This window comes from Salvelinus fontinalis, chromosome 18 (assembly GCF_029448725.1).
Source record: "Salvelinus fontinalis isolate EN_2023a chromosome 18, ASM2944872v1, whole genome shotgun sequence".
Classification (NCBI taxonomy): domain Eukaryota; kingdom Metazoa; phylum Chordata; class Actinopteri; order Salmoniformes; family Salmonidae; genus Salvelinus; species Salvelinus fontinalis.
In genome coordinates, this window is record NC_074682.1 from 33634983 (window position 1) to 33662528 (window position 27546).

The 27546-nt window shown below is 43.8% G+C and overlaps 1 protein-coding gene across 4 annotated transcripts in view; it reads left to right on the forward strand.

Moving 5' to 3' along the window:
• The first annotated feature begins 454 nt into the window (after window positions 1-454).
• LOC129815341 (RNA-binding protein Musashi homolog 1-like) overlaps window positions 455-27546 on the forward strand; it is a 40525-nt gene continuing 13433 nt past the window's right edge. For 2 of the 4 annotated variants that reach the window (XM_055869064.1, XM_055869065.1), the window contains exons 1-7: window positions 455-580; window positions 1043-1083; window positions 1922-2003; window positions 2139-2223; window positions 20574-20615; window positions 21050-21142; window positions 27305-27353. In XM_055869064.1, the coding sequence (XP_055725039.1) occupies window positions 519-580; window positions 1043-1083; window positions 1922-2003; window positions 2139-2223; window positions 20574-20615; window positions 21050-21142; window positions 27305-27353 (454 nt within the window). In that variant the 5' untranslated portion in view covers window positions 455-518. Of the gene's footprint in view, window positions 581-607; window positions 879-1042; window positions 1084-1298; window positions 1468-1921; window positions 2004-2138; window positions 2224-20573; window positions 20616-21049; window positions 21143-27304; window positions 27354-27546 lie in introns of those variants that run through there. The other 2 variants (XM_055869066.1, XM_055869067.1) reach the window with 2 other exon arrangements.

Below are 27546 nucleotides of genomic sequence, written 5' to 3' on the forward strand. Positions count from 1 at the left end.
TAGTTGTCATGAATCCCTGGTGTACCCCATATCAAATCCATAGAAGTGTCTTGACGCCACTCCATCCTCTCTCAGATGCATTAGAAGACGCCTTCCACGTTCCACTACATCCCCTTACACTCAGATTTAGTCACTGAATGTACTTTATACTCACTTAAAAGCTGGAGGCCTTATTTTGCTAGGCATATACTGTATACTAATAATTTATTCGCATAGAATAGACTTCCTCAAAACTTCTACTATGCACATCCTTATCCTTCCGCGGGGAAACGTTTCAAGAGAGCGCCAAGTCTACAATGCGGTGTGGTGAGGGGCGGGAATCGCGAGCACGGAAAAGCGAGAGAGAGGCGGAGCCTGCTTGTGTATGTGTGTGCGTGTGCATGTGTGTATCAGCGTGCGTGTGCGGGCGGCACGCTCGCTCCTCCTCCTCTAGACAAACCACCCCCACACCCCTCCGCCACACTGAGTCTGTTACTCACTGCCTTTCCTCACCTCATAGTCGAGAACAGAGGAACGGAATGGATACGGAAGGGAGCCAAAGCAGCCTGTCCTCGGTGGACAACTCCCCCCACGACCCTTGGTAAATCTCCGGCGCCGTCTCACCAGCGTCTTGGCCTTGCTTGCTTCCTCCCTATGTATGAGAGATAATAGTGGAGTTTGGTTTGTGTGGAGCCGACCGGAGCGCGGAGACAAAAGACAGGCAGGCATGCTTGTTCTGATGTGCTGTGCACTCCAATGTGGTCCGCTCAACCGTGTATCAGTGCCGCTCAACCGGACAAGACCCTATACCTATTCTCTTTTTTCTTTTGAGTGAGGAGATAACTATTGTAACAACTTTTTATTTCCATTTGGAGAGCACTTGATTACAGTATTTTCTCGTAAGCATTTTACTGGCCCGTGCCTTCACAACATGGCCGATTTTCCCCCTTTACTTTATTTCAGTTATTGTGTATATAAATCTATGAATTGCAGTTTGGTTTTAGTGTCTGAGGTCTATTTTACGGTAATATGTTCTTACTTCTACTTTATCTTTCCCATTCAGCAAAATGTTCATCGGGGGTCTCAGTTGGCAGACAACACAAGGTGAGCTGTCCCGCGAGCGACTTTTCAAAGTCCCTGGATGCAAATAGAATACTTTGATTTAGGCTAGTGTTACTACCCGTTGTATATATTATGTGTAGAACAATTCTTAACGTTGTTGAGTGGGCTATGTGAAGCTCTCGGAAGTTTGTAAAAAAAAAAACTGTTCTTAGTTTATAGCCTATCCTGCAGAAATCAAAGCTTTCATTCAACGAGGGTCAGTAGGCAGCGCAGGATTTGGACTGCAGATTTAAACAGCCGAGACGATATGGGATTAACATTGTAAATTAGGACTGGTATTTTAATGTTTAAAACTATTTAATGTTATTTGTGCGGTTGGTTACCATATGGAACACGTTTTTTTCTTTTGATATCTGATTGAAGCAGGTGAGAACGTCGTGCCTTTTGCAGCTTTGGGGGTGTTTTTGTTTGTGATATTGCGTTGTTTCGCTTATTACAGCATCATTGAGGCCATTCATTCAATAGGATACAGTGTTCTTCAAAAACGATTTGTTTGTAAACTGTGTTGCCTATTGGTTGATTTTAAAAGTATAGTCTATAGTCAAATCAGCTTATTTGTATACCCTACGTTATCACAATTGTGAAGTAACTATGGTTGTATCAACATATTATAACATGGGCTATCAACCCAGACAGCCATGAGTTGAATAGACTACCCTTATCCTACTTTCAATGAATGACGTTTCGACAAACAACAACGTGGTCTTGCTCAGTTGCGTTGTCTGTCGTCTTAAATACCCTATTATCGCCTACATTTAAATAATATTTCGTCTTTGGAACGCTGTTCGACCATCCTTTCATATATTGTTTTTTTTTACAGAGGGTTTGAATGAATACTTCTGTACATTCGGCGAGGTGAAGGAGTGTATGGTGATGCGAGATCCAGTTACGAAGAGATCAAGGTAAGGAGGCGTGCACACCTCACCGTCCTATCATAGGCGCGCGCTCATTGGTTTATTTTCTTTATAGCCGGGGCGATAGGTTGTGTTTTGTTGTGTCAGCCTGTTATAATTCAAAGGCATTGTTTTTTTCTTCAGGGGATTCGGGTTTGTCACATACATAGACCAAGCTGGTGTGGATAAAGTTTTGGCGCAAAACAGACATGAGCTGGATTCTAAAACAGTAAGTTTATTCTGGCATCCTTATATTTATTTAATCTGATTTTAGAACAGTACATTTATTATTAGGTCTACATGCATCTGTGTATTTTATATGGATGACATAAGATATACCATAATGTTGTATACCATGTAATGAAAAGGTAGGCCCTGATAGAAAAGTTTGGGATATACTATGGGAGCCTCCCCTACAACCAAATCCTGGTTTAGGGCAGCCAACAAGAAAGGTTCTTTCTTGCTGTTCATCGCCATGGTTACCTGGGGATTGAGACAGGGAGGAGGAGGCTTGAGCTCTCTCTCACACCAAAAAGAAAGTAGCGTTTTAGACAAAAACAATGTTAGGGCTGTGAAACATAAATTGGGTTGTGACTCACTGTGAGTTTGTAAAACTCTTCAATTACGTTTAACCAAAATCAGAGAACTCTTTAGATTAAGTTAAGCCTACAAAAACTTGAAGCGGTCTATTGTTGTCAACTAGGTCTTGAGTTCAGTCCTTTATATTATTTTTTATTTTGTTAACTAGGCAAGTCAGTTAAGAACAAATTCTTATTTACAATGAAGGCCTACCCCAGCCAAACCCTAACCCGTACTACGCTGGGCCAATTGTGCGCCGCCCTATAACCCCTTGCCTGTGATAACTTCATAGAATTCTTTATAAAAGCCAATTATATGGAATTTTCCCTATGTCAGCATTTCCCAAACTAGGGCCTGCTACCCCATGTGGGGTTGCCTGATTTGAATATGGGGTTGCAAGAGAAACGCAGGCCCCTAGTTCATAGAACCACGGTTACTTCAGTAACCTCCGGTAACTGCAAGATTCCCATGTAATAAACAGCGGTTTCTGTTTTCTTCCTACAAATGTGTCTCTGTTTTGAACGGTTTAAGCTACAAAATATTATGACCCCATCACTGAAAGATATGACTCTCAGAAACACGTACATGTCTTCTGTTTCCCTCTACAATGCCCACAAGCCACCACAGGACTCATTAGAACAGAGTGGACAAGACCAAGAAATAAATCGGACTGGGGGGAAATAACATCAATAATGATTATGTTCTTTTCATAGCCCCAATTAAACATTGTCTGTTGATTACATCACCTTTTTACATGGTGGGGCCGCAATTTATTTTAAATATCAAAATGGGGTCGCGGGCCAAAACAGTTTGGGAACCCCTGGGCTATGTTGACTTCAGTCTTGTAGTCCTCGAGACCGGTCTTGTCTTAGTCTTGTCTCGGTGTCCAATACATTTGTACTCGGCCTTGACTCGGTTTCGGACAGTGAGGACTTGCAATTTCTTCCAGAGACCAGTGGAGTACAAAGCTCATCATTATCAGCTTTCATTCAGTCAGCGCATAAAACTACTTCGCCAGGCCAAATATATACACTCCTTTCTTAAAACATTAATACCGTCGGTCTTTATATCTAGTATAGACATGTTTGCTCAGTGGCGGACCTATTGGACATTCAGTGTGTGGCAGGTTTGTGATGCTGAAAGGACAGCAACGGTAATACCAGCGCACTCATGTAGGAGAGTGCACTTTTTGTAAAACACAAAGGGCCAGTGGCGTAGTGGAGTGTATACGCTGGTATACACCGTGTACCCACTTTTTTAAAATTGGCATTGCATATACTCACTTCTTATTCCCCACTGATGCTTATCAAAGTAGTATAGTGGAGGTATACAACTTATGAATGATGTAGTACAATATATAAATCATGCACAAAGTAGCCTACGCAATCACAAAGCACGTCAAATATATTCACCTGCGTGCTGCACACAGCCTAGTTTTAGTAGAATATCATCTGCAGGCAACAAGAGCGTGTAGTGCTCAACTGGTTTTGGCATGGAGCAGTTCACAGAAGAATGACATCGGTAGTCGGTAGGGTAGGAAAGACGTTTCAACATATGATATCTACCAGTAAATGCTCACTAAGGCAACAATGGGTATGCAAACCAGGTATTGAAAAAGGTTGGTCCGAAGTCTTGGTTAGTAGGCTATTTGTGATGCACAATTCACTCATCATTCCCTGTTTGCATCAGGGGCGTAGGCATGGGTGGACACAGGCCCACTCACTGGGGAGCCTGGCCCACTCAATAAGATTGAGCAAAAACAGAAAAATAATACATTATTATTACATAAATACTCCTCAATACCCCCCCACCCCCCAAAAAATATATATCTGTATGTTTCCCAGATGTCGAAAAGGGTCTCCTGATGTGGTTTAAGCGTTGTTTGGACTTAGAACATCACATTTCTTTTGTTTTTCTGTTTTAAAAAAGTGTGATTTAGAGAGTGGAAAATATATAGGAAAACTAAAAAAAAAAACATAGGATTTTTTACACAGGCAGGCCGTTTGGGAAATTACTGGGCTGGCCGATTGGGAAATGATTAGCAAAATTTGAGTATACCCACCTCTCCAGGCACCACTACACTAAATGCAACAATGTTACGCACATAAGTTATTTTCAAAGAAATGGCTAACAAGAGCAAGCGAGCTGCAATAAAAACACAGTTCCACTCACCAAATGATGATCAGTTGAAACTTAACTTCTTGTTGAAAATAATTCTTGAAAAGGGAGAAGCTAGCAAATTAGCAACAATATCCTCTTTGATAACACCTGTTGCAGTCGCTGCAAACTAGCCTACAACAGAAGATAGCTAGCTAGACAGTGGGAAAACTACTGCTCGCTATTGCACAGTGAACTGTTGGCCTTTGAGAAGGCAGAAGTTTCCATACATTTTTGGAAAACGGTCCCACCACAAGTCAAAATGTGATTGGTTGATTCCACTGTCACTCCAAAATGTTGCCCTAATACAGTTGAATGGCAGATGCCTTCTATCTAGCTTCTGATGGCCTAGCCAATGGCTGACTTAGCTAGCTAGATTTATCTCCCCAGACACTCCGGTCTTGGTCTTGAATCGGTCTAGCTTTAGGTGGTCTCGAACACAACACTGGTTTACTTGAATGGAAATAAGTCGCTCTGGATAAGAGCGTCTGCTAAATGACTTAAATGTAATGTAAATGAAATGTCAGTTCTATTCATTCTAATTCTATGGAAATCACTGTAGTGTTTGAAGCCGACTGGTAATGCCACACACAGTAACATAACCGTTGACGAAGCTTGTGTCTAAACACTTTGTTGTTGGTGGCAAACACAAAGATTGATTGCTGCTAATATCAATATTTGAATGACTATACAAGGTGTGAATATGTGTCTGTGTGACTTTGTGTTGCATACAGCTTTGTCAGCAATGGATGTGTGGGTGTTTCTCCATCCTCCACCCCTCGATGCATACTCTCACATGTGCACACACTACTATTACCACAAACACACACTGCCTGGCCCTGGAGGGTGAGAGAGAGGTTGGATAGAAGGCAAGTGTGGTTACATGAAGCAGGTCTGTTGCCCTGGGTGAAATCATTCACATCCACAGGTGACATTATGGTGACTACACAGCCTATTGGGACTTTTGTCTTCATGATCAATGCAGCATGTACTGCTGCCACCCAAAGGACAATAGCCACTATGTCATAAAGACATACAGTTGACGTCGGAAGTTTACATACACCTTAGCCAAATACATTTCAACTTAGTTTTTCACAATTCCTAAAATTTAATCCTAGTAAAAATTCCCTGTCTTAGGTCAGTCAGGAACACCACTTTATTTTAAGAATGTGAAATGTCAGAATAATAGAGAGAATGATTTATTTCAGCTTTTATTTCTTTCATCACATTCCCAGTACGTCAGAAGTTTACATACACTCGATTAGTATTTGGTAGCATTGCCTTTAAATTGTTTAACTTGGGTCAAACGTTTCAGGTAGCCTTCCACAACCTTCCCACAATAAGTTTGGTGAATTTTGACCCATTCCTCCTGACAGAGCTGGTGTAACTGAGTCGGGTTTGTAGGCCTCCTTGCTCGCTCACGCTTTCACAAATTCTCTATAGGATGAGGTCGGGGCTTTGTGATGGCCACACCAATACCTTGACTATGTTGTCCTTAAGCCATTTTCCACAACTTTGGAAGTATGCTTTGGGTCATTGTCCATTTGGAAGACCCATTTGCGAGCAAGCTTTAACTTCCTGACTGATGTCTTGAGATGTTGCTTAAACATATCCACTTAATTTTCCTACCTCATGATGCCATCTATTTTGTGAAGTGCACCCATCCCTCTTGCAGTAAAGCACCCCCACAACATGATGCTGCCACCCCAGTGCTTCACGGTTGGGATGGGGTTCTTCGGCTTGCAAGCCTCTCCTTTTTTCCTCCAAACGTAACGATGGTTATTATGGCCAAACAGTTCTATTTTTGTTTCGTCAGACCAGAGGACATTTCTCCAAAAAGTACGATCTTTGTCCCCATGTGCAGTTCCAAACCGTAGTCTGGCTTTTTTATGGCGGTTTTGGAGCAGTGGCTTCTTCCTTGCTGAGCGGCCTTTCAGGTTATGTCGATATAGGACTCGTTTTACTGTGGATATAGATACGTTTGTACCTGTTTCCTCCAGCATCTTCACAGGGTCCTTTGCTGTTGTTCTGAGATTGATTTGCACTTTTCGCACCAAAGTACGTTCATCTCTATGAGACAGAACGCGTCTCCTTCCTGAGCGGTATTACGGCTGCGTGGTCCCATGGTGTTTATACTTGCGTACTATTGTTTGTACAGATGAACGTGGTACCTTCAGGGCGTTTGGAAATTGCTCCCAAGGATGAACCAGACTTGTGGAGGTCTGCATTTTTTTTCTGAGGTCTTGGCTGATTTCTTTTTATTTTCCCATGATGTCAAGCAAAGAGGCACTGAGTTTGAAGGTAGGCCTTGAAATACATCCACAGGTACACCTCCAATTGAGTCAAATGATGTCAATTAGCCTGTCAGAAGCTTCTATGACAACATTTTCTGGAATTTTCCAAGCTGTTTAAAGGCACAGTCAACTTAGTGTATGTAAACTTCTAACCCACTGGAATTGTGATACGGTGAATTATAAGTGAAATAATCTGTCTGTAAACAATTGTTGGAAAATTACTCGTGTCATGCACAAAGTAGATGTCCGAACCGACTTGCCCAACTATAGTTTGTTAACAAGAAAATGGTGGAGTGGTTGAAAAACAAGTTTTAATGACTCCAACCTAAGTGTATGTAAACTTCCAACTTCAAATGTATTTACATTTTTGTCATTTAGCAGATGTTCTTATCCAGAGCAACATACAGTAGTAGTGAGTACATGCTTTGTTGTACTGCCCCCCACTTGGGAATTGAACCCACAACCCTGTCGTTGGAAGCACCATGCTCTACCAACTGAGCCACACAGCAATAGGATGTCGTTTTACAGGTCCTTAGTTACATAACTTTGACTAAACTATAACTTTTTTTTTCAGTTACAATTCACCTCTTCAAGAATGGTACCCCTTTATGATGTGATAATATGCCTATGATAAAAAAAAATTGCAAAGCAAATGCACTGGTGTTATAGCTCCAGTCTATAGATTCTACAGTAATTACAGTAAAATTAGTGGTTTTGTGTATACAGTAAGCACATGGTGGAGATAGAGTATGTTTGTGAAGACCTTGAGTTGTATTCATACGACCACCACTCCAAATGAATCACCTGTTCAAGACAGATAAAAATACTATTACGTTAACTATCCTATAAATAGATCACACCATTTATATCTTGTTGTTTACTTGATCGAGGTGGTAATGTTTTTTGTGTAACCCTGTTGGTATTTTATAGCCTGGTTGCCGTCTCTGTTCAGCTATTACATTCCGCTCCTTGTACATATCTTTGGCATATGACACAAAGAGTCGATTGTTACAGAGACAGGTACCCAGACTAGGTATTTTACACTTCAGAAATGGTTTGAAATCAGGAGCAGATGTGTGGGTTGGGTGTCATGGCGATATCTCTGTGGATCCTAGTGACAGTAGGCCTTGTATTGTCAGAAGTGTGTGTGTGTGTGTGTGCGTGTTTCTCAATCTGATCTTTGAATATCTGATGAGCTTGGTGACATTTGACGACCCCGGGCTCTACTGTGTCGATGTGTGTGTGTAAAAGTGCGATGGTCAATCATTGAGTTACCGTGTCTGGATGACGCAGCGCATAATGTTTGAGAACGAGAGGGGCGTCTGTGATGCTAATGCTAGGCCATAGGTAGGAGGAGGCCAAACCTCTGAAATGACAGCAGGGTTTGGGACATATCACCCTGAAAGGAGAATGTTGTGGCCATGGTGAGGGTTGACACGGTAACACGGTGCAGCTCACCGTGTTATGTTTCGGTGTGCTGAAAATGTCTGGTGTGCTGATTTCACATACAGTACGTCAATGGATAAATTGTGTCTCTGTGTAATTGGAAAAAAAGGTACTCCATTTTGGTGTTCCCGTCTCACTTACTCTGTCTCTCTCAATTCAATTCAATTTGCTTTATTGGCATGATGTAACAATGTACATATTGCCAAAGCTTGCTTTGGATATTTACAATATGAGAATTGTAAATATAAGAATATAAGAATAAATAATAAGAATCAAAATTGTCAACGGTACAACAATAACCAAGGGTCAAAATAACCATACATTGAACAATAACAATAAGCATACAGTAGAGGATATGTGGTTGATTGGTCTGTCAGAAACTGTCCCTCATCTTATGGCAGGCAGCCATGTAGTGCGCTGCCAACCCACAGCTCTCTGCGTCCTCCCCCAACAGGACGGGTAGCCTACTCTCATCAGAGGTCTTTGAAAAGGGTTTCAAATTTGGGGAAATGACACTCTCAAATTGTTTTATATTTTTGACATTTTGTCGGGAAATGCAGCTCTGTCTCAGGTTCTGCTGTTGTGCAGTGGTTGCACAGCCTTTCCTTTACAGGGATCCAGGTTTTCCTGTGTCTACCCTTTTCAATGACAAGGCTCACTGAGCCTGTACTTTGTCAAGGTTTTTCTAAGGTTTTGATCAGTAGCCATGGTCAAAGAGTTAGCCACAGCGTACTGTCGATTTAGGGCCAGATAGCACTGCATTTTGCTTTGTGCTTGTGTTTCCCAATAAGCAATGTAGTTTTGTTTTGACTATGTTGTAATTTGGTTTATTCTGATTGATTGGATGTTCTGGTCCTGAGGCTTCAGTGTGTTAGTAGAACAGGTTTGTGAACTCAGCCTCAGGACCAGCTGAATGAGTGGGCTCTTTTCTTTGCTCGGCTCTTGGCATTGCAGAACTTGGTAATGATAGGAGAGGGGGTCACTGTATTTTAGATGTTTCCAAAACTTACTTGCTCTTTTTTGAGTTTTTATTATTAGTGGATATTGGCCTAAATCTGCCCTGCATGCATTGTTTGTAGTTTTCTTCTGGACATGTAGGAGAATCTTACATAACTCTGCATGCATGATTTCAATGGGGTGTTTGTCCCATTTGATGAAATCTTGTTTTGCAAGTGGACACCACACCTCACTGCCATAATGTGCAATTTGTTCAATGACACATTCAATTAGTTTTAGCCAAATTTTAATAGGTATTTCAATTTGAATTTGTTTTTTAATGGCGTAGAATTCCCTGGATGCTTTCTCTCTCGGTTCATTCACTGCCTCATAAAGGTGTCCAGTTGAGATTATTTTTAAACCTAAGTAATTGTAGTGTGTGCAGTGCTCTATATTTTGTACCAATTGATGACTTTGTTCTAATTCCCTGAGATCTGTATCTTCTCTGGGAAATCATTATTTTTGTATTTTTTGGGGTTTACTGCCAGGGCCTAGGTCTGGCAGTACTACTCTAGCAGGTCCACACTCTGCTGTAGACCATGTGCTGTGGGTGACAGCAGGCATAGGTCATCTGCGAAGAGTTGGGATTTAACCTCTGATTTGTGGAGACTAACACCAGGGGTAGAGGATTTTTCTAGAATAGTGGCCAATTCGTTGATGTAAATATTGAAGAGTGCAAGGCTCAGATTGCAACCCTGGCGAAGGCCCCGTCCCTGGTTAAAGAATTCTGTTATTTTCTTGCCAATTTTAATGCTGCACGTATTGCCAGTAAACATTGATTTAATTATGTCATATGTTTTACACTCTACACCACTTTCAATAACTTTGTAGAACAGTGTGAAGGCAGTCAATGTTGTTCTCCTCCTCAAACGAGGAGGAGCATGGATAGGACCAAGATGCGGATTGAGGGAAATAAGCCATCTTTAAATGAAAACAGCAAAACAAGACACTACAAAACTACAAAACAACAAACGTGACTAACCTTCAACCGTCCATGTGTGGACACAGGAACAAACACCCACAAAACCCCAGTGAAACCCTGGCTGCCTTAGTATGACTCTCAATTAGAGACAAACGATACACACCTGTCTCTAATTGAGAATCATACCAGGCCGAACACAAAAACCAACCTAGAAATACAAAACATAGACTGCCCACCCAAAACACACGCCCTGACCATAAACACATACAAAAACAACATAAAACAGGTCAGGACCGTTACAAACAGTCCTGTATGACAAATAGAATCAAATGCTTTTTGGAAGTAGATATAGCAAGCATATATTTTGGTATTATTTTCGTGGACATGTTAATCTATCAGGGTGTGTAGTGTGTAAATATGATCAGTCGTGCGATGTTTTGCTATAAATTCAATTTGGCTTTTACTCAGGACATTGTGCTTATTTAGTAAGTTTAGAACTCTTACATTTATAATACTACAGAAAACCTTCCCCAGGTTACTGTTCACACAAATGCCTCTGTAATTGTTAGGGTCAAATTGTCTCCGTTCTTAAAGATTGGGTTTATGAGTCCTTGATTCCAGATGTCGGGGAAGTAACCTACACTCAGAATCAAATTAAACCGTTTTAATATAGCCAATTGACATTTTGCACTAGTGAGTTTGAGCATCTCATTTAGGATGCCATCAGGTCCACATGCTTTTTTAAATTTGAGGGCCTGAAGTTTCTTATAAAGCTCCTGGTCAGTAATTGGGGAGTCCAATGGATTTTGATTGTCCTTTATAGATTTTTCTAAACCATTCAACTTCTCGTGAATTTGCCATTGTTCTCCGTTTGTGTCTATTTGAACGGTGTTGTAGAGTGTTTTAAAATGGCTTGTCCATATGTCACCATTTTGTATCGCTAATTCCTCTTGTTTCGATTTTTTTCCAATTTTGCCAGAGGATGTTTGTGTTTATGGACTCTTCAATTAGTGTCAGCTGCTTGCTGTCGTACTGTGCTTTTTTTGGTTCTGAGTGTACGTTTATAGAGTTTTAAAGTCTCACAGTAACGAAGGCATAATTCACCATTATTTGGGTCTCAGTGCTTTTGGTTGGATATTGTTCTAAGTTTTTTCCTCATAATTTTACAATCTACATCAAACATTTCTCTCTCTCGTGCTTTCTCTCTCTATCTGACTCGTCCATATTTTTCAACTTCTCAATGCCCCTCACCTTCTCTCTGCCTATCTATTCACCTATTTCAGCCTGTCCTCTTTTTGTACCATCTCTTCTACTTTCCTTGTGCACTTTTACCTCTCGAACACTCCCCCCCTCTCTCCCTCCAAACCGTTTTTCCCTCTCTCCCTTGTGGATGGCTATTGTTTGACCAGCATGAGATGAGATGAGAAGGAGAGTGAAATTCCTTTCTGGAATTAGGAAGAATGTTCCACGCTTTGAGTGTTTTTTTTCTATGCTAACCCCATGGAGGGTGAGAAAGTAACAGAGAGAAAGTGAGAGAAAGGCCACGGTGAATGAGAGGGGTTTGGTAGTAGGAATGGGTGCAAGTTTAAGCACTTTGAAAAGCAGTGACAATACGCTTGACACTATAAAATCAAAGAGGCGTGTCACGTTCCTGACCTATTTCTGTTAGTTTGTTATATGTGTTAGTTGGTCAGGACGTGAGTTTGGGTGGGCATTCTATGTTTTCTGTTTCTATGTTGGTTTATGGGTTGCCTGGTATGGCTCTTAATTAGAGGCAGGTGTTTGGCGTTCCTCTAATTAAGAGTCATATTTAGGTAGGTGTTTTCACAGTGTTCGTTGTGGGTGGTTGTCTCCTGTGTCTGTGTATGTCGTCGCACCATACGGGACTGTTTCGGTTTGTTTGTTCATCGTCATTATATGTGTAGGCTATTTTCACTGTTTGTGCGTTCTCGTGTGTTATGTGAGTCCGTTGTCCAGATCTGTCTACACCGTTTGTTGTTTTTGTTAGTTTAGTCAAGTTCGTGTTTTTCCGTATTGTTTAATAAATATGTCTTCAACATCCGCTGCATTTTGGTTCCCTCAATACTCCTCCTTTTCGGTTGAAGAGGAGGAGGACCGCCGTTACAGAACCACCCACCTATCCAGAACCAAGCGGCGTGAGTTCGAGCAGGATTCTACACAGGTATCATGGACTTGGGAGGAGATATTGGACGGGAGAGGTCCATGGGCACAGCCGGGAGAATATCGCCGTCCCAAAGCTGAGCTGGAGGCAGCGAAAGCAGAGAGGCGGTGGTATGAGGAGGCAGCTAGGAGACGTGGCTGGAAGTCCGAGAGGAGACCCCAAGAAATTATTGGGGGGTGGCTAAGAGGTAGTGGGCCAAGGGCAGGTAGGAGACCTGCGCCCACTTCCCAGGCTTACCGTGGAGAGCGGGAGTACGGGCAGGCGCCGTGTTACGCAGTAGAGCGCACGGTGTCTCCTGTACGAGTGCATAGCCCAGTGCGGTGGTCGGGCGACGGGGAGCATTTAACCAGGTAAGGTTGGGCAGGCTTGGTGCTCAAGGGAGCCAGTACGCCTTCACGGTCCGGTATTTCCGGCACTACCTCCCCGCCCCAGCCCAGTAACCCCAGTGCCTCCAGTTCCGGCACCACGCACTAAGTCACATGTGCGTCTCCTAAGTCCTGTGCACACTGTTGTTTCTCCCCGTACTCGTCCTGATGTGCGTGCACTCAGCCCGGTGCCACCAGTGCCGGTACCACGCACCAGGAATATAGTGCGCTTCGAGAGGTCAGTGTGCCCTGTCCCTGCTCCCCGCACTAGGCTTGAAGTGCGTGTCCTCAGTCAGGTCCCGCCAGTTCCGGCACCACGCACCAAGCCTACAGTGCGTCTCAGCCGGCCAGAGTCTGCCGTCTGCCCAACGGCGCATGAACTGCCTGTCTGCCATGAGCCTGCAAAGCTGCCCGTCTGCCATGAGCCTACAGAGCCTTCCGCCAGACAGGAGCAGCCAGAGCCTTCCGCCAGACAGGTGCAGTCTGAGCCATCCGTCTCCGCAGCGCCATCTGAGCCATCCGTCTCCCCAGCGCCATCTGAGCCATCCGTCTCCCCAGCGCCGTCTGAGCCATCCGTCTCCCCAGCGCCGTCTGAGCCATCCGTCTCCCCAGCGCCGTCTGAGCCATCCGTCTGTCCTGAGCCATTAGAGCCGCCCGTCTGTCCCGAGCCGTCAGAGCCGATAGTCAGTCAGGAGCCGCTAGAGCCAGTCATCAGTCAGGATCTGCCAGAGCCGCCAACCAGACAGGATCTGCCAGAGCCGCCAACCAGACAGGATCTGCCAGAGCCGCCAACCAGACAGGATCTGCCAGAGCCGCCAACCAGACAGGATCTGCCAGAGCCGTCAGTGAGCCATGAGCGTCCAGAGCCTTCAGCCAGCCATGAGCGTCCAGAGCCTTCAGCCAGCCATGAGCGTCCAGAGCCGTCAGCCAGCCATGAGCGTCCAGAGCCGTCAGCGAGCCATGAGCGGCCAGAGCCGTCAGCGAGCCATGAGCGCCGAGATCCGTCAGCCAGTCATGAGCTGTCCCTTAGCCCGGAGCGGCTATTTACCCAGAACTGCCCCTCAGTCCAGAGCTGTCTCTCTGTCCGGAGCTGCCTTTCAGTCCGGAGTTGCCCCTCTATCCTGATCTACCTCTCTATCCTGATCTATCCCTCTGTCTTGAGCTATCCCTCTGTCTTGATCTATCCCTCTGTCCCGGTGCTGCCCCTGTTGTCGATGTTACCAAAAGGATTTTGTGGGGGTAAGATGAGGGTGGACATTCATAGGGGGAGATGGAAGCTGGGCTTTGACTATGGTGGGGTGGGGACCTCGCCCGGAGCCTGAGCCACCACCGTGGTCAGATGCCCACCCAGACCCTCCCCTAGACTTTGTGCTGGTGCGCCCGGAGTTCGCACCTTATGGGGGGGGGTTATGTCACGTTCCTGACCTATTTCTGTTAGTTTGTTATATGTGTTAGTTGGTCAGGACGTGAGTTTGGGTGGGCATTCTATGTTTTCTGTTTCTATGTTGGTTTATGGGTTGCCTGGTATGGCTCTTAATTAGAGGCAGGTGTTTGGCGTTCCTCTAATTAAGAGTCATATTTAGGTAGGTGTTTTCACAGTGTTCGTTGTGGGTGGTTGTCTCCTGTGTCTGTGTATGTCGTCGCACCATACGGGACTGTTTCGGTTTGTTTGTTCATCGTCATTATATGTGTAGGCTATTTTCACTGTTTGTGCGTTCTCGTGTGTTATGTGAGTCCGTTGTCCATATCTGTCTACACCGTTTGTTGTTTTTGTTAGTTTAGTCAAGTTCGTGTTTTTCCGTATTGTTTAATAAATATGTCTTCAACATCCGCTGCATTTTGGTTCCCTCAATACTCCTCCTTTTCGGTTGAAGAGGAGGAGGACCGCCGTTACAAGGTGGAGACAAATAGAAGAGATGTGATGTATTTTTGCCAACTACGTGATTAGGAAAGTCTGTGTTACTAATTGTAATATTCAGATAAAAAACATAGCACAGTCTAATCATATAAAGGGAAGGGAAAGGCAGATACCTACACCTTACAAACATGGTTATGTGCTTAAAAAAAAGAAGCCTCCTGTATGTACCATGTCAGGTATAGAGTTGAAATTGATTCAATTTTGAGTTTGCATTTCACCCATGAGGCCAAAGAGGGCGCTTTTGGTCACTGACTGCAGGAAAGGGCTACATCATGCAGAGATGTCAAGGGTAGTTTTGCATGAAAATTTGAGTTATTTGCCCATATCTCAAGTTAGGCCTCGGCCCTCAGAAGCCAACATCTAGACGACTTTCATGTTGTTATTGACAATGACACTATTGACCAATTGAATAAGTTTTTATGAGCGATGCATATTGTTGATGTTTTGACATGAAGACAGAGTTCTACTTGTTTGGCTGCTTCAGAGGACTTCGACACAGGGCAGTAGTGTGATGTAGTGCATAGAAAAGAGGACCTGTGTTGTTTCCTGGTCTGCAGTAGGACTATCCAGGGTCGTTTTTTATTAGTGCACCTAATGGGAAAACATTTTGTACCGGAAAATGGAAATTAATGAACACGACCCTGGTCCCATTTTGACTATGCAAAACAAATATAGTCTATTACTAATAGACTTTAGCACATCAAATCGTCGTCACTAGTACAAAGTAAGTTTGGATTGCATGGATTTCCAAAGCACGTAGTCAAATTCCAAGCCCACACAATTTTTTGTTGATGTTCTACCACAACACAGCTAAGTAAACCAATCAGTTTATTAGGTATGTTAATCCTGCTGCGTTAAATATACCTCATGAAGAGTGTGAGAAAGAGAAATGACTTTGGTTACACTTTAATATCATATTTGAAGGTCTGGTTGAGGGCTTGTAAGTAAGTATTTCACAGTAAGGTCTGCCTACACTTGTTGTATTCGGTGCCTGTGACAAATAAAGTTTGATTTGATTTGGTCATAAACTGCCCATAAACGTTACTATTACATGTAGTTTACCATTGCATTAGATTAATACACAATTATGTTGATTATCATTTAGGCAGATTACTGGCCCGATTACTAACAATGCTTTATACATACATGTATTTACTGATTCTAATACATACATGAATGGACAGTCTACTGATGTTAGTAATTCTAGAGCAGTTTAGTGATGACCGCTGCTCCCGAGTGACGCAGCAGTCTAAGGCACTGCATCTCAGTGCTAGAGGTGTCACTACAGACACCCTGGTTCGAATCCAGGCTGTATCACAACCGGCCGTGATTGTGAGTCCCATAAGGTGGCGCATAATTGGCCCAGTCTTGTCCGGGTTTGGCCGGTGTAGGCCGTCATTGTAAATAAGAATTTGTTCTTAACTGACTTGCCAAGTTCAATTTTTAAAAAATGCCACAGGCCTGGTTAAAGTTAGCTAGCAATGCTGAGATGCCTCACCAAGAAAAGGCTATTAAATGTTTTTGTCACAAGGGTATAACTCATTACCGGACTCAGAGCAAGCAAAGAGATTTAGCATGATGACAAAATCTGCTATGCTTGCAAATCTGATCATTGGATTTGGCTGTGTGTCTGTTTACTGATGGGTGATTGGTCTCCATATGGGGTGAGCCCTAAAATGTTTAAATATAGGGTGAGAACTAGGTTAGCATTAACATTAGCTGTTAGCAATGTCGCAGGTCATGGCTCTGTGGAGATTAGCTCTCTGGTGGTGACGGGCAGAGGAGACGAGAAGGGGATGGAGGAGAAGATGGAAAGGAAGAGAGAGACAAGGAGGCCCTGGTCTGTAATTAGTATGGATCTGAAAGGAACCTAATCGGATTGAAGGAAACAAAGTGGTTCTTCTGAAGTATAGCATCATCCCTGAGTGTGTATCTTCCCTCCTGAAGGAATTGATCAAGTCACACACACGCATGAAAACACACACACACACACACACACACACACACACACAGGTTGTCCTAGCTGGATCTTAGGGGTAGGGGGACTTCTTCCCTAACTAATTACTCTGCCATTGTTCAGCTGTGCAGATTGACTCTGATAGCCCAGACCCAAATCCAATCGCTGTCCACCGAGTGGTACAATAGCCTAGCCACCTTCCAAACGTCTTGTTATGGCTGTTTCTAAACATATTTTATAATGTCTTGAATTATGAGATGATAGGATAGCACATTCTCGTTAACTATTTGTGTGTGTTTTCCTCGCAAACATTTTGTGAATGAGAGTGTTAGAAAAAGCAGTGATTTGGTGGAGCATAATGTTTTAGGTGTTTAACCGCACAATGAGTGTGTGGGGTGTCCCCTGTTCCTATGTAGACCCATCTGTTTTTTCCTCCCTTTGTCCTGTTAATTAATGAAATCAGAAGGGCTGCCTTCTGGGCCAGGACTCCCTGCACACAAACTGGGGAGATTTTGTTTTAAAATGAATGGCCACGCTTTCTCTTTCCCCTTTTCTCACATCTTTTCATCTCTTCCTCGATCTAGGCCTATCTCCCTTTCTCTTTCCTTCCTTTTCATCCTCCCCTTCGGTTTGCATTTACATTTTAGTTTAGCAGACACTCTTATCCAGAGCGACTTACAAGAGCAATTAGGTTAAAGTGCCTTGCTCAAGGGCACAGATTTTTCACCTAGTTGGCTTGGGGATTTGAACCTGCAACGTTTCGGTTTCTTGCCCAAAGCTCTTAAAGGGATACTTAAAGCAATACGGACATTTATCTACATCCACAGAGTCTGATGAACTCGGGGATAACTTTTGTCTCCGTGTGTAGTTTGAAGGAAGTTGCTAACTAGCGTTAGCGCAATAACTGGAAGTCATACCCATAGACTTACAATCATTGCGCTAACGCTAGTTAGCATTGGCTCGCCGAACTACCTCTAACTTCTTTCAAGACATAAAAATTGTATCTACGAGTTCATCTGTCGATAACAGGCCTCTTGCCAACATCCCAAAGTATCCCTTAACCACTAGGCTACCAATAGACTACCTGCCACCCTAGTTTTGACTGTTTATTCAGTTCATTCTTGCTTTCATTCTATCTCTTCCCCATCCCGATCCGAAAAGAAAAAAAAACATAAGATAAAAATGTGAAAATAACAGTAGTGCTGTGAGAGTATAATGTGAATGTTGTAAGACTTCAACTTTTTATGTTGTTCTCTGCCTTCGCGACATGTGTTGGCAACCGGGTGCTAATGATGATTTGTAATGCCTTCACTTTGTTTGTTTGTTTCAGTTTTAAACATATCTGGATAGGTTTGGCAGTTTGAAGTGACTATCAGATGTAGTCTAGTCTTAAAGGGACTAGACTCCTATCATGCTAGCAGATAGACTTCCAGTCATTCCTTCATACTGGACACAGTGACAATGAAATGGGTATCCATAAATTAATCTAACTCTGGGGAAGTAGATAAAGGGCCTCGTTGCCATAGTCTCAAAGTATTCATTATTTATTACTTTATTTCTTAATTTTGGGGGTATTTTCCTTAAAAATGCATTGTTGGTTAAGGGCTGTGAGTAAGCATTTCATTGTAAGGTCTACACCTGTTGTATTTGGCGCATGTGACAAATAAAATTTGATTTGATTTGTAATCCTTTAACATAAAGCACTCAACCAATAGGCTCTGGCTTGATGGGATCCTTCTCTGCTCTCTAGTATCCACCTGGGATGTATGTCACAAATCAAGAAGTTGGCCGGCTAACATTTATAAGCTCAGTTATAACTTTATTACTATCATTCTCTGCTTTATAACGTAGAATATGTTATTAAGTCAGTTATACCATTGCCATTTTAAGTTGTTATTTGCGATCAAGGACATGTTTCTGTATATTTATGGATGTTAGTTGGGAAATTGCTCCTGGTTTGTGGAATAGACCGATTTGGGCTAAACTAAAATAGTTTCAATAGCGACCATGTAGGCCCACATTCACTGTACTATCGATACCTATATATACCTGCTTTCTGCTTCATTCTAGGTGCTGTAGATCTGTACCCTGTCATGTCTTTATAATGTAATGATACTAAACAGCGTGGCAAGATGTGGCCTATGTAGCTTATAGCACAACTCTAGTAGTCGATACTTTAGGTCCAATACTTAGTTAGGGGTGTCGGTTGTTTCCTCTTTGTTGTGTTTTTCTATCTTTATGACAAACATGCTTTGTTTTACTGATTCATGAGCACTAGAGGGAACATGAACATGCTTGATAGGAATGTTTTGAAATAAAATGGCACTAAACTATTGGGATGATCGGGCTCTTGTTTGACCCCAAAATTATTGTTTGTATCATGGTGTGATCACTCTGCCACAAGGGCCAATTCAGTCAAGTGTCATTAGGCATATGTATCGAGCGACAAGTGTGAGATCATCAGTAGAATTCATGGTTTCTTCCTAGCATACGGAGTAAATGAGAAGCATAATTCGAAAAGTTCCAGATGCTCAACACTCGACAAGAGCTGTTGTGCCACACCTGCCAACGTAGTCATGCTATGTAGTCCCCTTCCGTCGTCAACAGTACCCTCTGTCACTCTGAAGGCAGCCAGAGATGACAGTCCTCCCCTCCTCTCCATCCTACACCATGGGGTGAGGAGGAGCCCTCTGTCTCACTCAAACATCAGCCATTAATGTGTCATTTAGCAGATGCTTTTATCCAAAGTGACTTAAAGTAGAGTGAGTACATACACTGAAAGTACAAAACATTAAGAACACCTTCCTAATATTGAGTTGCACCCCTTTTGGCCCCAGAACAGTCTCAATTCGTCGGGCATGGACGCTACACGGTGTCGAAAGCGTTCCACAAGGATTGCTGGCCCATGTTGACTCCCAATGCTTCCCACAGTTGTGTCAAGTTGGCTGGATGTCCTTTGAGTGGACGACCATTAATGATACACACAGGTAACTGTTGAGCGTGAGAAACCCAGCAGAGTTGAAGTTCTTGACACACTCAAACCGTTGCACCTGGCATCTACTACCATACCCTGTTCAAAAGCACTTTCCTAATGTTTTGTACAGTCAGTGTAGATTTTAGTAGTATGTAACCCCAGCATGAATGGAGCCCATAACCCTGCCATTCCTAGACCAATGCTCATACCAACAGAGCCTCACACGACCGCGGCCCCTGATTTGACTTGAAAACCTGAGCCGTTATGCAAATCCTCCACAGCATACAATGCTCTGATTTGCACAGAAGCTTTTTTCTCGGTTCAAACAGTGTTTTCCACAAGTACTCACTGTCAACATGAGTCTATTCATTGATATACTGTGTGAATTTAAAGTGTTGTTTCGCTATTGTAGAGTATTATACTGTGGTATGCTAGCCTGGTCCTAGATCTGTTCTTGCTGTCTTGCCAACTCATATGGCGTGACCATAGGAGTTTACCAGACAGAACAAGCAGATCTGGGACCAGGCTGGTGGTATGCAGTCTGCCACTACATTGGATAAAGTCATATAATTCCAGTGTATCACAGATTGGGGATTGTCATAGAAATGGAATGTAATACCTTTCAAATACCAGAAAAGCTTTGTATCATAACGTTTGTATCATTCAAGTTTGTGGACCATTGTCTTGAACTTTGAGTCACCATTACCAGTATGGACTCTAAATGTTTTTCTCCATCTGTTTCTAACACATCGTCTCTCCCTTGCTCTCTCTATCTCCCTCTCTTTCCAGATTGATCCCAAGGTGGCGTTTCCTCGTAGAGCCCAGCCCAAGGTGAGTTCTCATCCCTGACAGGGTTAACTCCTAGACGCCAAGGTGACGTCACAGCCGCCATGTACCATCAGGGGAGGCCTGCCTAACGCACCAGATTATGTTCCTATATTCCGTTCACGTGATGAAGGGGCAGCAATCCTCCGTCCTCCCTTACCCCCAACCTCATCCGACCTGTATATGACCCCGATACATAAGAAACTGGGTGGCTCTACCATCCTAAAGACTCATGCACACATACATACTCATACACACAGTCACACACTGGGTCAAATTAATTGTGTTATTACTGTACTATGCTGTTCCGAGTGCCTGGCAACCCCCGCCCTAGATATTTTTTTACTGCTTAACATCTTAGAGCTTTATTATCTGAAACATCTACCTTTTCAATTTGCTGTGTGTTAATGATTGTGTGTCCTCTTCCCCTGTGTTGTCAGCTGGTGACCAGGACAAAGAAGATATTTGTGGGAGGTCTCTCTGTGAACACAACCATCGAAGACGTCAAGCAGTACTTTGACCAGTTTGGAAAGGTAAATGTGACACACTGTCTTAAGGCACGTTTGTTGACATGAATAGCGATCGGGAACTGGCGGGCCGCATGCAGACAGGCCACCATTTGAAGGCCCTCAGATAAAATGTTGATTTTTTGGGAACTCAACTTACTGTTGTGAGGTAGAATAGTAGACCAAGGTCCAATTTCGAAATGTGTTTGTCCATCAATGGGTTTTCTCTTGTTATGTCAGTCCCTGATAGTCACTCAATTAACCCATGTCAGCTAAAGTTTTTTAGATTGGCCAGCTATTTAAACTTGAAGTAATCAAGGTCAAATTAGAGCCCGACAGGCCCTCATTGATTTTGTTAGTCAGTGTCATTCAAATATCATATTAAAAACTGCAAACACTTATTTCCACCCTATGGCAAAATGTTTAGAATGGCAGGAAATTAGCTGTACAACATTTTTTGGTGGTCCCCACCCCATCAGTTACCCATCCCTGTACTACATGTATATATTGAATCAGTAGTAGTTCTCCAGTTCTCCCCCCATCACTCTATATCTCATGTTTTCTCAGTCTATTTGTCTCCCTGTTTCTCTCTTTTCTCTCTCCTTTTCTCTTATTCCACATTTGGGTTAGAGACAGGGTAAGCATGGCTAATTTCAAAGAACAGTTGAAAGGGAGGAAGGAGAAGAGGGAGAGAGGGAGAGAGGGATCTCAAAAGAGGAAACACAACAACATTATGTTTGATATTTACTGTCAAAAGGCATTCTGATAGATATTAGCACTTCTGTCTTCCATTTTTCTCCCGTTACTGATGTTTGAGTTGCTTCGGCTGTTCAATTTTTCTTCAAGCCAGTTAAGCCAATTTGAATGAGATGCAGTGAAAGGCAAACTCATGCTGGGATGACAGAGGAGTGGATAGAGAGAGAGAAAGAGGGAAGGGGGAGAAAGAGGGGCACCCCCTGGAGAGAGGTTGGGGTACTCAGAAGGGAAGTGTTTTCAAGCTGCAGGAGAGAAGAGGAACACAGACATGTATGAGAATACCCAACTCTCACTCAAATGTATGCGAAGTTCCAAAATAGGCTGAAGAACAAGTGTCATAAAGGGATGACAAGTGGAACAGATGTAAAGAAAGTTGACAAACAGTCTTGAATCTGTGGGAAGGAAGAGGTGGTGAGGTGTCAGGGAGAGAACGAGTGGAGATGTGTTAGGGAGAGAACGAGTAAAGAGGTGTTAGGGAGAGAACGAGTGAAGAGGTGGTGAGGTGTTAGGGAGAGAACGAGTGAAGAGGTGGAGAGGTGTTAGGGAGAGAACGAGTGAAGAGATGTTAGGGGGAGAACGAGTGAAGAGGTAGGGAGGTGTTAGGGGGAGAACGAGTGAAGAGGTAGGGAGGTGTTCGGGAGAGAACGAGTGAAGAGAGGGGAGAACGAGTGAAGAGGTGGATAGGTGTTAGGGGGAGAACGAGTGAAGAGGTAGGGAGGTGTTAGGGAGAGAACGAGTGAAGAGGTAGGGAGGTGTTAGAGAGAGAACGAGTGAAGAGGTGGGAGGTGTTAGAGGGAGAACAAGTAAAGAGGTGGAGAGGTGTTAGGGGGGGAATGAGTGAAGAGTTAGGGAGAGAATGAGTGAAGAGGTGGGAGGTGTTAGGGAGAGAACGAGTGAAGAGGTAGGGAGGTGTTAGGGAGAGAACGAGTGGGGAGGTGTTAGGGAGAGAACGGGTGAAGAGGTGGAGAGGTGTTTGGGAGAGAACGAGTGAAGAGGTAGGAAGGTGTTAGGGGGAGAACGAGTGAAGAGGTAGGGAGGTGTTAGGGAGAGAACGAGTGAAGAGAGGGGAGAACGAGTGAAGAGGTGGATAGGTGTTAGGGGGAGAATGAGTGAAGAGGTAGGGAGGTGTTAGGGAGAGAACGAGTGAAGAGGTAGGGAGAGAATGTTAGGGAGGGAGGACAGTGGGGAGGAGGAGGAGAAGGGTCTCTAATTCTGAACTAATCTAATGCAACAGCTGCTCTTGCCACGAGACCCCCCCCCCCCCCCCCCCCCACACACACACACACACACTATCATAAACACACACACACACACACCCCATCCCAAAACACACTCTTACCCCCTGCACCTGTCTCAGTCTGTTGCCTTGGTGACCTGCTTTAGCCAATGTCCCTTGGTAATTTAGTAGTATGTCCGTGTGTGAGGCTTATGTCTCACACTCACCAACTTAAAAGAGTGTGTCCTGACTGTTTTGAGTGGACAGAAAACCTTCTAGAAAGACAGAATCACCATCCCCTTAGAAGGGGCTTAATGATGTCACTTTGAGGCGGGAGAGAGAGCAATAAACTAAAGGATGGAAGAGACTGAGAGAAAGAGCGTAGAGGAAAAGGAGTTCTGGTGGAGGATCCTGTCAAGTATCTACATAGGGGATGCTTGGGCCAAATAAAATCTTTGCAGATTTCCACATTGCGCTTCCAGCATTTGATATGTACAGCAGCATGTTTTGGAGGGAGTTTGTCACTTGATTTAAGAATGGACAGTCTCGTCAAATCTGGCACTCTCAACAGAACTGTTCATTTCTTACCATTGTTGTCTGTGCACTTTCAAATTAGGTCAATGTCAGTCTAGTGCAAACCATAAGCCCCTTTTTCTTTGATGTGATTGACCAACCGGATGTAACTGTACACGGGTTGCTCAACCGAGCCGATCCCAGCGCTCACGGGCGACCATGTTTATCTGGGAAGCAGGTCAGAATCCCACAGAGACGCATCTCATTTTACACCCCTGCCTTGCCTGGCCAGAAGTCCGCTGTGTTCCCCGGCACACTGTCCTGGCGTTCCCACTATCCCATTCCCAGACCTGTCCTCCCAAACAGTACTGGGAAACCATCGGATAGCACTCTACCTCAAAGTACAGTGCAATAATACCACAGCACCAGCTTCACTTTGAAGAGTCAGCAAACTATAGGCCTAATTTCGTCCTTCAAAATGGACGAGAGAGATGGGGGTGGGGAGGTGTGGAGATAGAGGGGTGGACAGGACAGACGGATAAGTTGGGCTCCAGTCAGCCATGTGAGTTTGCAATTAGAGGGCTTCACTGGACACTTTGTCTGCTGGCTTGTTTGGAGAGAGGGATGAGAGAGAGGGAAGGAAAGAGAGCTAGGGAAGAGTGAAACAGAGAGGAATGAGTAAGGTTTTTGAGGTGAGAGTGTGACTGAAAATGTCCTCAGAACGTTCCTGAAAAGTTTGTTGTCAATGTAACCTAATGAGAATGTTATGTGCCATGCTGTAAGGGGCATGCTCTCCCTGCTGGGCAGTGAGTGTGAACTGTGCTGAGGTAAATACTAGACACTATAGTTCAGCCAGATAGTATTAAACTGCTCTGGACACAGTGGACAACAAGTGGTTTACCTTTTGACTTTGGCCTGGAGGCTAACTTTCCTCTCAGACACAAAGCTAGCTTGTCGCATATCCTCGTGACTCTGTAACAGTTGGCCTAACACTTTTGTTATTGATACCTACGGCAATAAAGCTTTCCCACAGTTATATGCTTCATGATGTTAGCTAGCTAGTAAATTTGTATAATTCACCATTAGCCATCCTCACAGCTCGATTAATAGGGCTAAAGGTGACTGTTTTGTGTTCACACCCACACGCGTTAGCCTAATGCTAACAGGGGCCTACTTGAACATGTAACACACCGCTTATGTTAACATGTCTCTGGTGCTGCAGCTGTCCACTTGCTGTCCCTGTCCCGACTTTGCTCTGTCATTGGGTTTAAAGGACCGTAAGGGTGAAGGGAGAGGAGGGAGATAAAACTGAATGAAGGACAGAGGGTGGACTGGGGGGTTATGTGTGTGTGGAAGAGAGAGAGAGAGACTCACTTGGACTAACGGGTCTCCAACCCTGACCTTTTCCATATTTCATGGTCACACGAAGGGACACACACCCAGATACATACACTCACACACAAAATCTTTCTCCCATGTCCTCTCTCACAGTCAGAGAGACAGATGCACACACGCACAGCTTGTGTGAACTTTGTTGTCAGATTTAAATAAACTAAATATATTTTTTATATGCACTGCTTTCATTAAGACACTATCAGATGATCTCAAAGGTTAGAAATCAAACTGAGTCTAGAGCTTTCCTCCACTCACATTTCACCCTGTGTTAAGTTTCATTACACTTCGCCGATAGGTAATGAAAATAGCAATGCAGTCATGCTGTGTGTGCGTGTGTTAGCGTTGGTACGACTGATAATGTCTCTCACTGGCAAAACGTGGAGTAGTTTCACAGTTTCTCTATTAGAGGAGAGTTTGTGCTAACTTTCTTAGGAGAGCGAAGAGGGGAGGGAGGGAGGAGGTCAGCATGAATAGGGCTGCAGGGAGTGGGATAGAAAAAAAGAAAAGCGGAGGGAGAGGAAGAATTAAATGGGTGCGTGTTGACAAAGCCCCACTTCTCTTTGTTCTCTCCCTCTCTCACTTTTTCTCTCCCTGCCTCTCCCTCAGTCTGTCTTTCTGTCCATCCAACCCTCTCTCTCTCCCCCAACTCTTTTCTCCTTTTCACTCTCGACCCACTCTTTCGTATGCACCAATCCCCCTCCCATCTTTATTCCTTCCTGAACTATCTCTCGCTTCCTCTCTTCTCTTCAAGTCCACGCAAAATTCATTTTCTCTCCTTCTAGTAAGCCCTTTTTCAACTGTGTCCCCTTCTCTACATCCCTCCACCCCTCTCTCTCCCTCTGTAGTTCTATTCATAGTGAGAGTAGTGAGAGGAGGGTGAGTTCTCCTAATTTAAATTCTTTACAGGGTCTCCATGGGAATAGTAAACTTTGTGGAGAGGAGAAGAAAGAGAGAGAGTGAAACAAAGAGAGAACAGGACACAGAGTTTGTGAAAAGCTTATCCCCCCTACCAAACAGAGAGAGAGAGCGAGAGAAGGGGGAGAGAGAGAGAGAAGGGGGAGAGAATAGTCCCTCCTACACTCTTAGAAAAAAGGGTTCCAAAAGGGCTCTTCGGTCTCTCTTCTGTGTAAAGGGTTCTTTATGGAACCCAAAAGTGTTCTACCTCAAACCAAAGGGGTTCTACCTTGAATCAAAGGGGGTGTACACTGAACCAAAATGATTCTTCAAAGGGTTCTCCTATGGGGACAGCCGAATAACCATGTTATGGTTCTAGATAGCACCTTGTTTTGTAAGAGTGTGGAACTTTGAGAGTGAGTTAAACAGCGACTCTTTAACTTCACAGAGATGGGACCTCCTTTTCCTATCTCTTCTCATTCTCCGCTTTTCTCTTTACCTCCCCCACATTCTTTCCCCTGTCCCCCCTTCTTTCTGTCCTCCTCCTTTGTCACCTGTCACCCCCCTGCTCCTTCCTCTTTCTCCATCTGTTGGCCCCCTCTCCTCTCCTGCTCCAAAGGACAGGCCCTGAAGGAGGGACAATGAAGCACCATGCTGTGTAATGGTCTCTGCGTCGTGTGTGTGTGCGTGTGTGTGTGTGTGTGTGTGCATGTGTGCGCGTGCGTACGTGGTGTCCAAGCTCATCTCTCTCAATTAAGTTAAATTCAAACGGTTTTAATGGCATGGGAAATGTGTTTACATTGCCAAAGCAAGTGGAATAGACAATCAACAAAAAGGGAAATAAACAATCAGAAATTAACAGTAAACATTACACTCACAAAGTTTTAAATGAATATAGACATTGTTATATTATTGGCTATGTCGTAACAGTGTGGAAAATATTGCTACTGTGGTATTTAACCTAATAGAAATGGGAGTTTATCAAGATTGGATTTGTTTTCAAATTCTTTGTGGGTCAGTGTAATCTGAGGGAAATATGTTTCTCTATACATTTGTCAGGAAGTTAGGAAGTGCAGCTCTGTTTCCAACTCCATAAGTGGGCAATGGGCACACAACCCATCTTCTCTTAAGAGCCAGGTCTGCCTATGGCAGCCTCTCTCAATAGCAAGGCTATGCTCACTGAGTCTGTACATAGTCAAAGCTTTCCTTAATTGTGGGTCAGTCACAGTGGTCAGGTATTCTGCCACTCTGTTTAGGGCCAAATAACATTCCAGTTTGCTCTGTTTTTGTTGTTGATTCATTCCAATGTTTAAAGTAGTTATCTTTTTGTTTTCTCATGATTTGTGTTGCTGTCCTGGGGCTTTGTGAGGTCTGTTTGTGTTTGTGAACTGTTTGTGTCTCTCTGTCTCTCATAGGTTGATGATGCCATGCTCATGTTCGACAAAACCACTAACAGACACAGAGGTATTGCCACAAAACACCAGCCCACACACACACACACACACACACACACACACACACACACACACACACACACACACACACACACACACACACACACACACACACACACACACACACACACACACACACACACACACACACACACACACACACACACACACACACACACACACAATTACAATTACAAGTGGGC